Source organism: Branchiostoma lanceolatum, chromosome 13, assembly GCF_035083965.1.
Source record: "Branchiostoma lanceolatum isolate klBraLanc5 chromosome 13, klBraLanc5.hap2, whole genome shotgun sequence".
Taxonomy (NCBI): domain Eukaryota; kingdom Metazoa; phylum Chordata; class Leptocardii; order Amphioxiformes; family Branchiostomatidae; genus Branchiostoma; species Branchiostoma lanceolatum.
The window spans coordinates 10,446,058-10,458,729 of record NC_089734.1 but is presented as its reverse complement, the minus strand read 5'-3'; the positions used below and the strand labels follow the sequence as shown (position 1 = coordinate 10,458,729).

The window sequence follows — 12,672 nt, the reverse complement described above, 5'->3', positions numbered from 1 at the left end:
TGGCGTTACTTGCCACAGTAACTGTAAATAGATTGATTTCTTTAGGGAGTTGTATATTTTGCCATACATGTGTTTTAGTAAAAGTATCTTTTATTGTTTGTTGTAGAAGTAATATTCACGATCACATATGGTCACAGTGAATAACACCACAATTTCCTGTGCATTTTGACATGTAATAACACAGAAATGTTATGACGAACACAACAAAGTAGCAAATAGCGGGGGTTGTCGGGCGTACATGTACATACTACATGCAAAATTTATACTAATGCATATTTTGTATGTTCAAGGACATTCTATAGGAGATCATTTGTTTATTTCGCCGTCGCTTTCTTTGACGATTTATCGACGTCATATCAACGGCAATTTTACAGTAAAGGATAGTCTAATTGTTTCACAATTAGGTATATTTGCATCATATATGATTTCGTTTTGATTGTGACTTTTGACTATTCATTTGATGATTCTCAATAGAGTTTCCCTACTTAGAATTTGGCGTTTATTGTCTCAATGCAGTACACGGTAATTTGAACTAAAGTGGAAAAACACCTATCATTGGCTCCTCTGGCCTGTAATTAATTCTCTACGGTATGGAACATTCTATGGTCTAAAAACAGAGCTGAACCATCGAGCAAGATCTTTCCTGTAGATGTTTGTCTGCGCTTTCAGAATAGCAGAAAAATGTGGTACAATCTTAAGGTTGTCGTGCTGTAGACCAGTGGTTATCTATTTGTTCACACGCCATTTCTTACAGACGTTGCGCCCCTTTTATGTTGGTACATTCTGATTGGACCCAGTCGAAATGATGTCACGAAAACAGACAACTTAGTGCCATCTCACAAGATAAATGTTGTCATTCAATGTACGTCTTTTTTGTGAAATCTAGACACATGGTTTATGAAATACTGTACATGTCTTTCCAGAATACGCAAATATGTGCTGGAGAATATCATATACAAATTCCTTTTTTGTGCGCATTTTTAAAAGACCTATTTACGCAGATAGTCGTTTTTATTGGGTCAACTCAACTGAATGTGGACGCACCCCACCACGCCCATCAAGAAAGGCTTGTAAAATAGTAGGTGGGGTCAAGCAATGTATTGAAATCATTTCTGTATTCTATTTGAATGTCAGTCCAATCTGATCAAAAAACAGTTTTTAAGATATATTAAAGATGGTGACCTGTCTATTTTTCAGGTTTTAGACAAATACAAAAGTGGAAAAACCGACTACTGGCCGCAGGCTGGTTGATTTTCTTGTATTCAATAAGACCAGTCTATTTGATGAAGGCAAAAGGGAGCTGCTTAATTTTTTTAAAGCATACCATTACTCTCAGCAATGTAACTTATTCAAATAAAGTAACGAAACACGGAGCGCAAAGTAGAATTGACAAATTTTGTGATGTCTTGTTTGTTGTTTGTGTAAGTATTTTAAGAAAATGTGATAAGTTGGTGCTGTACACCCCCTCCCAAGTGGTACAGCCGTAATTGCACCTGTCAAAATTCGATTGCGACAACATACAGACAACTCCAAATTAAGGTGTAGTCGCGGTGTTGTCCACTCGTGCTATTTTGCGGAGAAAGACAACCATCACTTCGTTCCGAGACTTCATTCCGTAAGCACCCAGCACTTAAAGAAAAGCAGGATGGCTAGTTCTTCGATGATACTTGGGGTTCTCCTTTGTGCAGGTGAGTCGTCAAATACCAATTTCTTACAACTACCTAAGATAGAAGTCTTCGCGGGCTAAATCAGTAGAAAAGCTTTTGTAAGAGAACACAGTACAACACAGTATTTTCTCCAACTCGCGCTCCTCGCTTGGTCTGTAAAAGCATGGTGAGACGACGATTGTTGCGTAGTAACGTGAGTTTGTTGTGACCAGGTGTTAAGGTAAGCTGTTGCTCCTGTCTCAATGTAAGGGATGAATCAGAAAAAAAATTCTTGAATCGTCGCATCTTAGTACAAATCAAGTCGTCATCTGTGCCAGCCAGGTTCTTCAATTGTCTCTGATAGTTTCAACGACCTTCTATCTCATTTTCAGACCCTGCTTCAGTCAAATGTTGACGAAAAAAAGAAGAAAAAGAATCGCTTTTATGCCCTGTAACCAACATGCATATCGTGCTTTTCCCGGGGCTATTTTTTCTCAACTCCTTCCAACCACTCAAAACGTAACAAAGGATGTTATTTTGTGTATCCAATGAGGTTAAAGAGTTCCGCTTAACCTCCTTGATGCATCCTAACATTTCCGCCGTAGATTCTGTGCGTTAAACCTAGTATCAAACCCAGCGGGTTAAAATGGTGTCCAGAAAACCGTGAGAGAAATGGCGTCATCGTATGCAATTATGCGCAATAGACCGGTTTTCGACGAAACAATAGGCCCCGATAATTCAACACAATCATCCCTCCATCTGAGAGTACAATGTTATCCGGATGTTCCAAGCAGATGTGTAGCGTTTTGGCTGTTTTTTGTAGGCCTTTAGTCGGTGGTAATGTTTTGCTTGCCCCCTAAAATGTGATGAGGTGACAAGAGAAAACACGTAAAAAAACGTCCAGATCTCCGCACATCTGTTTGGAGATTGACCCAATATGTTTTCCCCATGCGGGCATGCATTTGTTTTGACCCCCATGTAGGCATTGCTGAATGCACGTATATATCGAAACTGCGCGTGGGGCGAATTGTCTTCAGAGCATGCAGAGCATCTTTCCAGTCCAAAAGTACTAGTAACAGGTCTTTTGGTTGGATAATTATCACCTTTGGAAGCATCGGGTATGACATGCCGAGTTATTGACAGGGGTGTGGCATTAGAACGACTTCTGAATAATTTATGCAAGAGTTGCAACCGGAGGGCGCGCTGAGAGTAGTCTTTTGTTGTTTGCAATTACTGGAATTATAAACATTCCTTAAGAAAATTAGACATGTGCTATACACATCAACACGAAAATTACCATCGACATTGTTCGTTTAGTTCAATCTATCAGTCATTGATTCACTGCTTATTTCAGGCACACGACCAATATCAAACGTCATATACAATGAAAGTAAATGTATAAAGAATATAAGATATAAGGAAAGTGCGAATAAAGAGATAGATAAACAAGTATGGTTACGCTCGGGTGATGCAAAGAATGATAAGATATATAAAGTGGTAAAAACCCGGACAGGTCACATGCATGGGTGACGTTGTGGCAGTTAGCTAATCTCCAAGCAGATACTACGGTGACAGGGCGACAGTTTCCATGGGCCAAACGAGGACCGGTAGGATATTGTTTGGCGCATGGCTACTTTCGCCCTGCCACCGTGGGATCTGCATGAAGATCAGAGATTAACACTTAGCATCAGAAGTGCCAGTTCTGCATTCTCCTGTAGCAGAGCCGAACGCCAAAGGAGAATGATATTCTGATACTGTGTATCAAACTGTCAAGCCTGACCAAAACTGGGGTCTTAACGTTGCGACGAAACACCTATCTTTACTACTAAAGTGGATCAAATGATAAAGTCAAAGACTGTCGTACAAATGAATAAAATCCGTTGATAAGAACTCACAGTGGTGAAATATTATTATGTACCTTTGCAAATCTGCAATATAGAACCTTAGATAACGAACGGTAACACATGGCGTACAACAATGCTACGAGAATGATTGACAAGCTATTACTAAAGAACCGACCCATCCAGTTCTACCGAACAGATGTTGCAAAATGGCGGCGAATTGGCAATTGAAAATAGGTAGTGAAGTGTGAACTAAAACGGTGTCAAATTCCTGATGATCATAGTGATCGATGAACATGTTGACAGGCGGTGTTTTATTTACAACTCAGCAGTCAAACGGCCAATCTATCATCCACCCGACCAGTCACCATTCGTTACACATCGTTTGTTAGGTATACCATCTTGCGGAATGAACTGGAATTGCCGCACATCCATAGTTTCCATACTGATCCAGACACTACTTTCTCACCGGAAAATTCTCAAACCTTCTAATCTCGGCTAAGTTTCGGAGATGATGTCCTGTTGATAAGCTCATTTCACAGCCAGCGAACGTTTGGTAGTAGCTAAAGTTAACCCCGCTGATAAAATGCATGCACCTGTTTTGCCCTCCATTTTACGATGTGATAAACCCAAACATAAAGGAGATTCACGACAAGTTATCATAACTTCAATACTGTGTCAGAAATAAATGTCAAATTAAGGTTAAAACATCAAAAGAAAGAAAATTTCATGAAATAAAAGACATTCATTGGTTTGCTGGTTTTAACCCTCTATCCTTTTAAAAGGTCTCCTTACGTTGGCCTCGGCGACTAACACTACAGCGGCGCCGTCTGGAGGCAACGCGACCTCTAGCGGTTCCGGCGGGAACAACACCGCCTGCAGGGCAAAAGTGACGGCCTGCTCCGGCGCGGTGTCGAACATCATCGCCAACGTCACTTCCCTGGCGAGCCAAATCCTGACCGGTGGAGCTTCAATCACCAGCACCCTGAAGACACTGTGCATGTAAGTCATTTTAGAAAATATATTATGTATAACAATATTACATATGAATATGGAAATGATGATTGGGGCCCGAAGTCCAATTTTCATTATTACTGACTTACTGTCAGTTGGTTTTATTTATCGGTTTTGCGGTTATTCATGTGTGTACTTAAAATGTTAACTGCTTTATGCATGTCCTTTGTATTGCTTTTTCTATGTAAAAAGCAATAAATATGACTTGAAAAAAAAGTTATTTCAGACAGATATGCTTGAAATAAAGTAAAACCCATTCTGCTTTTTAATTACACCCGGATGAAAAAAGGAAACTTCTTTCCATCACTGATAAAAATGTCAGATGGACATCTAAAACGTCTGGTATTTTTATATTGCAATCCAGTGGTATAGATTGAATAAAAATTTTATTCCTCAAATTTCCTGGATGACTGATATTCACACACGTGTTCCTTATGAAGTATGTAAAATTTAACTACGTAAATCATCCCGGATATAAGCTATAGGCCCGCTTTGTACAAGCCGGCAACCCATCAACCGAACTAAGGGTCAATTAGTGCAGAGGATAATCTCCTTTTACTTTACCAAACTCTAGGAAATTCACCGACGTGGAGAAGTGTGTGAAAACGGCTGCCGACTCAGCGGATTGCAGCGGTCTCCCTAACACCCTGAAGGACTACAAGGACAGCATCTCCATCCCTTCCATCTGCGGCCAGTACATCGGTGCAGCTGGGCACGCCCTCCCCAACATGGCGGTCGTCCTGGCCGCCATCCTGACCGCAATGCTCTTCGGGAAACTTTTCTAAGGGCTTTTAAGAAAATGTGGCGAATGTTTGACGTCGTCTTGACGTCAATCAAATAATTGCACTCTCTCTCTTTATCACACACACACACACACACACACACACACGCACGCACGCACGCACACGCACGGACGCGCGCGCACACACACACACACTCACACGCAGACACAAACACACATGTACACAATTTAGATCCTTCAAGTAAACATTATAGGATATTCTGAGAACGTTTTCCCCTCGTAACTTAAGAGAGGAAAATGTTCTCAGAAATGATTTTCTAAGTTCCACTTATCTTCTCATGAAATGGCAGTTTGGACAGTGAAGAATGGTTTACATTTGACTCTTAACCAATTGATTTTTAAGTACTTCTTATTAACGGACATACTGTTATGATTGTTTGGAATCGGTACAAGTTGTAATGAGGCTTTCTGATATACAATCAATAGGAGCATTAGGAAAATATTGCATGTATTCCCAGTTATGGAATTTACCATTTTGATTATTGTGTCGGAACAAATGATGATGGCCGGCTTCTCTGTGTCATTGGAAAGTTCTGGATTTTGGTACAGACGCCAAATATTCTAATCAAACTTGATATCATAACCTTATTAACAGTCACTTGTTGGTGTTTTTTGCAAATAAACTTTTATCATTGGTGAAATCTACTTGGATACATGTTTTATGTCCCCGGGTCTATATGTACGTATGTATATGTATATGTGTATGCATGGTGCATGTGAGTATCTTTCGGTCAATTATATATGTATATTGCCGTTTTTCACTCTTCACTCCTTACCCATGAATATCCCATTTTTAAAATCCCAGATATAGATTACCTGCGGATTTAGGTGAAGAATTCAACTTTGATTCGGGACAGTATTTCAGAATGTTACTTAATAGATTGAAAGCATTAAACAGGCGGACCAAAGTAGAAGAGAAAATACAAAAACCTTCTTCAAGCATAGCGACATGTTTGGTGGATATACAATACAGCTGTACTGATACAAATGAAGTATACATGATAGTGTAAAAGGATACCTCAATATCACATATGTTTCGACATGTACATAACAATCTCTATTCGCTCCATGCTCTAAATTACCTACGATGCCCCCCTCCCCTTTCCCCTCGCTATACCATATGACGTGAAGTCGTTGCACCAGTTCTAGACAGAACGCCGGGTGAGAGTCACACCTCTGACCTACCATCTTGTTAGCCTAATTATCCCCTTCCCTCAAACAATAGATGTCCCTGTCCTGACTATCATGACATCAATGCCCTAAAGCAAAATCACACATGACACATGATGTGGCGTTTTTTTCTGAAGGCCCTATAGAAAAGGAAGAGCATATTTCCTCAAAGGTGACATTTAGGAAGGACATTTAGGAAGGACGGCGTGAAGCTAGTATTCATAACAGTGCCCTTAATGTAGTTTTGAGGCTAGCATTATGACTCTTGATTACGACGATCTTGCTCAACTTCCACATTTTGCAACGTTGTCTTTTATTGGCCTCCCGTGTCGTGCCTGATGATATGCTACGACTGTGACGATTGGTTGAAATTGACATCACCTCAATGTTAAGTGAGGTGCGAAGTTAACGAACAATTAAACATTTGCGTCTGACTAAAATGTGACTGAACTTTATCCCAGCATCTGACTTTTAACAGAAAAAAAAGCAAAGACAGGCAGCAAAATAGGGACCATCAGTAAAAAAATATATTAAACTCTACATTTGTAATACGTAATGTTTTTTTTACAATTTCGGATTGATTCTAGTCTCATTGAATTCGTTAGATGTCTTATATTTGCTGACCTGTAAAAACGTATAACAAAAAAGTGAAAAGGTAACGCCTTGTAACAAGAGGTCCGACAGGTTTTCACCGCCACGTCAAATTGGCTTCTTGTCTTTGCCGTGAGAACTCCATACCAGCACGCTTAGGAGATCCAGAGTGTGTTTTCGAGCCCAGTCTGTCCATTTGCGTCGGAATCCCTGCTCAAGACGACTTTACACGATGATGAAGGCGGTGTTCATCGGGCTTGTTTTGGCGGGTAGGTCAAAAGTTTTTAGCGTATCTTAACCTTGTCTTTCAGCGATTCAATCCTTCGAATTCAACGCACTGTAAAAAGTAACGACGAGAATATCATGTTTTTGAATATAAACATAACTGATTTAGCAAGTATAACCGTCTTTCGGTGTAAAATGCCAGCCTCCACTAGGCCTTCCTACGGGGGTACGGATCGTAGAATTCGGCCCAAAAGTTCAATAGTTGGCCAGGAAGGCTTCCACGGGTAGGTTAACATATTTTCCCAATGAAAACCTATAGTGGCCAAACTCTCCTGGCAATTATTCTCCCTATAGACGGCGAGACTATCAAAATGTCGCTTTCGTAAACATGATTGTGAGGCATCTTGTTGCTCACCCATTTGAACCAAACGATTCGACAAAAATCCGCCTTCTTTGGGTGTTGCTCAACATGGGCGCACGGCTTTGTACAAGTCATGCATGAAAGAACATTGTATTTTATGGCGAAGTTTTGTTTTTGCACGTTGGAGCGCCACTGACAAAGATCTGGAGTATGATTCGATTGGATACAGTAGACTGGGTGCCATCCTTTAGTTAGTTTACGGGGGCTCCCGGTACTGGAGACTACTTTTCAAGCAGAGGTTAATGTTCGGCTCCGGCTGTTTTTTTTACGTGTTTTAGGCGTTTTTGTCGGGCTTTCTATTTTGACCCATTTTCCTTCTGTCGCTAAGCCCCGGAGTGAGTGCCAGCATAGGTTTGGATGGGGACCGATAAAGAAAACGGCACAAAATAGAAAGCCCTTAAGCCTAGCTAAAAACACGTTAAAAAACAACAGAAGCAGCACTAGAATGGCAGCCAGGCTATTAAAGGCGGGGCAACTCACAAAAATTGCTGAAAACATTTGGATGTTTAGGCAGACAAGGCATTTTTTCTCGCTCTTTCTTTTAGAGTTCATAGCGTTACGTGGTAGTTAGTAATGATGATGTGATGATTCAACAGCAGTAGGCGGTCACACTCGCCATGCTCCACTGAGTTTGTCAAGGTGAACACTTTCTGATCGCAATTTTATCTTAAATCATCTTATTGAATGCGCAGAGAATATATATCATCCAGCTGCAGTACAAAATTTGTCCTGACAAGTTTCTCAAAAGTATCCATAAAAGCACATTGTCGTTTTCAAATGAACATAGACAAATCGAATGAATGGTCCGTTGGGCTTTGTTTTTTGAGGCGGAATAATTCATTGGAAAGACTGCATCATCATTGAAACCAAGCTGTTCTATTGTAGCCTTGAAGGTTTGATTAAGACGCGCTGATTGGCTGTTATTCGTCACGTGTTTGGCTGTGCCCGTCGGTTTAACGAGCCCGCCATTTTTGTCAGCAACTGCACAATGATGTACTGACCTGTAATGTAAATAGCCGTTCAACGCTTAGCTGGGCGGGAACAAACTAGTCTACCAAGGCAAACAAAGGCAAATGTAGCCTCCACCAGGCCTTCCTTAGAATTCATCTTAGAAAACGCCCCTGCAGTTCCAGAGCAAGCTGCTAGGGGCCAAAACATGCACCACTTCTTCCTTACATCACAAGCTATCTGCCACCAAAAAAACAAGAAAAAATACCATATATATATATATATAGCACGTCCAGGTCACAAGATACAAAAAACGGAAGTTCTGCTGCAGCACCTAGGTCACATACTAGGAGACCCAAAATCGAATTTGACCCTTGTCTTCCAATCACCTACCCGCATACCAAATATCATCACAATCTATTTAGAGGTTCTTGAGTTATGCTCACACACACACACACACACACACACACACACACACACACACACACACACACACACACACAGACACACACACACAGACACACACACACACACACACACACACACACACACACACACACACATATGTAACTATATGTCCATTATAAGAGATAACAAACCAAGGATTTCTTTACATGCTACTGTTCCGTTGTCTCATTCCAGCCATGGCTCAAATGGCACAAGGTCAGAACACAACAATGTCGCCCTCGACTGCGACTGGACCTCCGGCGGGTCAAAACGGCACAGCCTGCACCGCCCTTACTGATGACTGTAGGAGCCAGGCTAGAGCCATCCTCGCCAACATCACTTCCCTGCTCCCGAACATCCTCAAGGGCGGCATCAAGGCCCAAATCAAAGCCTTGTGTAGGTGAGTGTGTTACGGCGCAATGCAGGCCTTGGAACTTGGTACAGACACACTTTACTCTAACCAACATACAGGTAACCACATGAAAATAAGAATTGAGGCGATGTTTTGATGTTGGATTGTTGCCTTTATCTTTTGACTTTTCTTGTGGCTTTAGTACTATATTTTGATAGCTACATCACTTTGCTCCGATGGCAGACCTGACTTAGCTTGTTTGTCGGATCCTTTGAAGGGAATAGCCAAAATGGGGGCCCCTGATTGGCCAGGCTGTTCCAAAGGGTAACGGCACTTAATCAGGACGTTTGGAACTGCAACTTTACCCTTGAGTTTTAGGGTCAAATAGCAACACATTGTGGGAAAGGGACATCAGATTACGAAAAAAGAACTACATATCTAGCAAGTCAAATGGTTATCTTTTTACTAATTTTTTTGTGTTGACATTTTGCTCAGGCATACATTTATTTATCTATTAGCAAGTGTAACAGGACACTACAAAGTCTCTCAGGCAGCATGGCTGATTTCGAGAGCCAACATTTACAGGGACAAAACACAAATGTGTAAATAGAAATTACACTTAACTAAGTTATAATACAGTTTAACTTAAGTTGAGAGTCATTAGAAGTGGCCATACAACTCAGTTAATAAATACAGACTACCATAATTGAATCAGAACAGATTTGTATATATAAGTTTGTTCAGGCATACATGTTGACCACCTTAATAATCTTACGTCCTCTGTTTGTCCCATTCTAGTGACGTAGCTGGCAAGGCGAAGTGTTTTGAAAACGCCGCGAAGTCCGGTGTTTGCAAGGGCATCCCGGATGTTGTGAAGCGGTTCGACGGCATCACCATCCCTGGAACCTGTAGCGGCGGACTGCTACCCCTACCCAACATCGCACTGGCATTCACCGCCTTACTCGCCGCAATGCTTGTCGAAAAACTACAGATTTTCTAATCGAGAAAGATGCTCTTAAACTTTTCAGCTTATCATGGAGGCAAATTATACCACCCTTGTTTAAGTAATGCAAATACTGGCACAGGAAAATGAAAGATTGTATTGTCTGTGTGTTTCCCTGTATTCACCCAGTAATACTGCAACAAGAGGTCAGGTCTTTAGATGCGTTTAGTAAAGGCAACTTATGTATGGGAATTTGTTAATGCTAAGCTTCAACTTGAATTGGATACTACTTAGTGAACACTAATCTCAAAATGTACTAGTCAGTTTATAATCTGGCTTGTCTACTGTTGGTAAAATTGATGGTACATTTGGTCAATAGCAACAATTAATTAACATTTACAAAAGCATTTATGGATCTGCTAGCGCTTTCAGATTGTAACCTTATATTCCAATGGTGTAAAATAACAGTTATACAGGATTAGCGAAGTTTTCTTTTTGATATATTATTCCATATTTGCGTTTGGGAATGTATGACAGTGTCTAACATGAATCATATCATGTTGGTCATTCGACTGTCCCATCATGCAACATACAGGAAACATTAACTGTTATCTGATAGATGAAATGGAATTGTATCCGGCTGTGACTGTCTCCGCATGCAAATAAACTGTTGACTCTTGAGGATCAGCTTGTAATATATCTTATCCTTTTACAGTATGTGTACATTGGAACATAAAATGCAAATGTATGTAGAGTATGCAATGATAAAACAGTGATTTTCTATTGTTTGAAGACTATACAGTACCTTCTAACTATCAACAAATTAGGCTGGAGGGAATTCAGACTACTATAGTCAGGTACGCCAAAAATAATTACTCAAGCAACTGGATAAAGTTTTGAAACAGTCAGACGTTTCAGACAGCATCCACTGTCTTTCGTCAGTGACTAACGATAGGACTGAGAACACCAGTTTTATACCAAAACTCTGAATGGGTATGTTAATTTAGGATGTCTTGAAGTAGTCTTTAAAAGAAGATTAATTCAAGACAAAGTTTTGTGCCAATAGTTCAATTAGCTACTGTTGATTTTAGTACAGTAACTAAATGTTGTTCGTCTGGGGGTGGGGGGCAGTACATTATCCCAAGTGCCTGAAAGTTCAACGCGTAGATAGACAGGCACTTGGGATAATATACTGCCCCCCACCCCCCACCCCCGGACGAACAACATTTAGTTACTGTACTAAAATCAACAGTAGCTAATTGAACTATTGGCACAAAACTTTGTCTTGAATTAATCTTCTTTTAAAGACTACTTCAAGACATCCTAAATTGTCTTAACCTCATTAACATACCCATTCAGAGTTTTGGTATAAAACTGGTGTTCTCAGTCCTATCGTTAGTCACTGACGAAAGACAGTGGATGCTGTCTGAAACGTCCGACTGTTTCAAAACTTTATCCAGTTGCTTGAGTAATTATTTTTGGCGCATCTTACTACCTTGATGTCTAACTTTCATCAACGTACTATAGTCAGGGCTACTCTCAAACCAGAGGTTGGTGTAGTTGATACCATATGCTCCGTTTTCTCCCCACCAAAAGAGAGTGCCGACAGAAAACGGGGAATATGATAGAAATGTCACAATCTTCTCTCCCAACCTCTGCTTGGAGAGTAGTCCGGCCTTAGAAAGCCCAGGGCTTCGGCACCAGGGGCAAGGAAACTTTGCTTCATCGACTAAGAGGAATTCAAAGGCCATATGACCCAGGCTTGATGCTGAATAGAAGGAATTAACAGCCGACTGAAAGCAGACTGGATAGAAAGGCGGCCGTCCCTTGGCGACATAACTCTCTCGGCAGCGAAACTCCCTTGTGGCATTGGAGAACCTTGGCCCGTGTAAGAAATCGTGTCACCCCCCCCCTCCTCTCCCAAATATATACACCGCCGTTCTAGGAAGTCTGCGAAGGAGGCTATTACAGGTTAGGTTTTTCTACATTAGTAGCCTGTAGGGTCGATTCCAAGCTAACGTATTGTCCCCACAGAATCGTAGCGCCCTCTTCCGACTCTCTCCATACGTGCAGAAATGGTACTTGTGAGTGAGAATGTTACAGGGCGGACATTTAGGGCTTGTCATAGGAAATATCACGATACACTGAAGCTAGAAGTACTACCCCGAATTTCCATCGTAAAACTTCTTCTCCACCTGAAAGTTGCTAGGCTCCAGTTGATATCCATGTAGAGAAAACAGGGGTTGGATGAACTCAAACGAGGAGAACAGCT

The 12,672-nt window shown here is 41.0% G+C and overlaps 2 protein-coding genes across 2 annotated transcripts; both read left to right on the top strand.

Annotated features, from left to right (window-relative positions):
• Positions 1-1,514: 1,514 nt before the first annotated feature.
• Positions 1,515-5,948, top strand: LOC136446759 (uncharacterized). Its single transcript, XM_066445305.1, has 3 exons — positions 1,515-1,688; positions 4,273-4,489; positions 5,076-5,948. Exons 1-3 carry the CDS (start codon positions 1,646-1,648, stop codon positions 5,284-5,286), a joined length of 471 nt encoding a protein of 156 aa, XP_066301402.1. The 5' UTR covers positions 1,515-1,645; the 3' UTR covers positions 5,287-5,948.
• Positions 5,949-7,177: 1,229 nt separating this feature from the next.
• LOC136446760 (uncharacterized) lies at positions 7,178-11,082 on the top strand. Its single transcript, XM_066445306.1, has 3 exons — positions 7,178-7,333; positions 9,301-9,505; positions 10,256-11,082. The coding sequence occupies exons 1-3, from the start codon at positions 7,297-7,299 to the stop codon at positions 10,455-10,457; spliced, it is 444 nt and encodes a 147-aa protein (XP_066301403.1). The 5' UTR covers positions 7,178-7,296; the 3' UTR covers positions 10,458-11,082.
• The last annotated feature ends 1,590 nt before the right edge of the window (positions 11,083-12,672 follow it).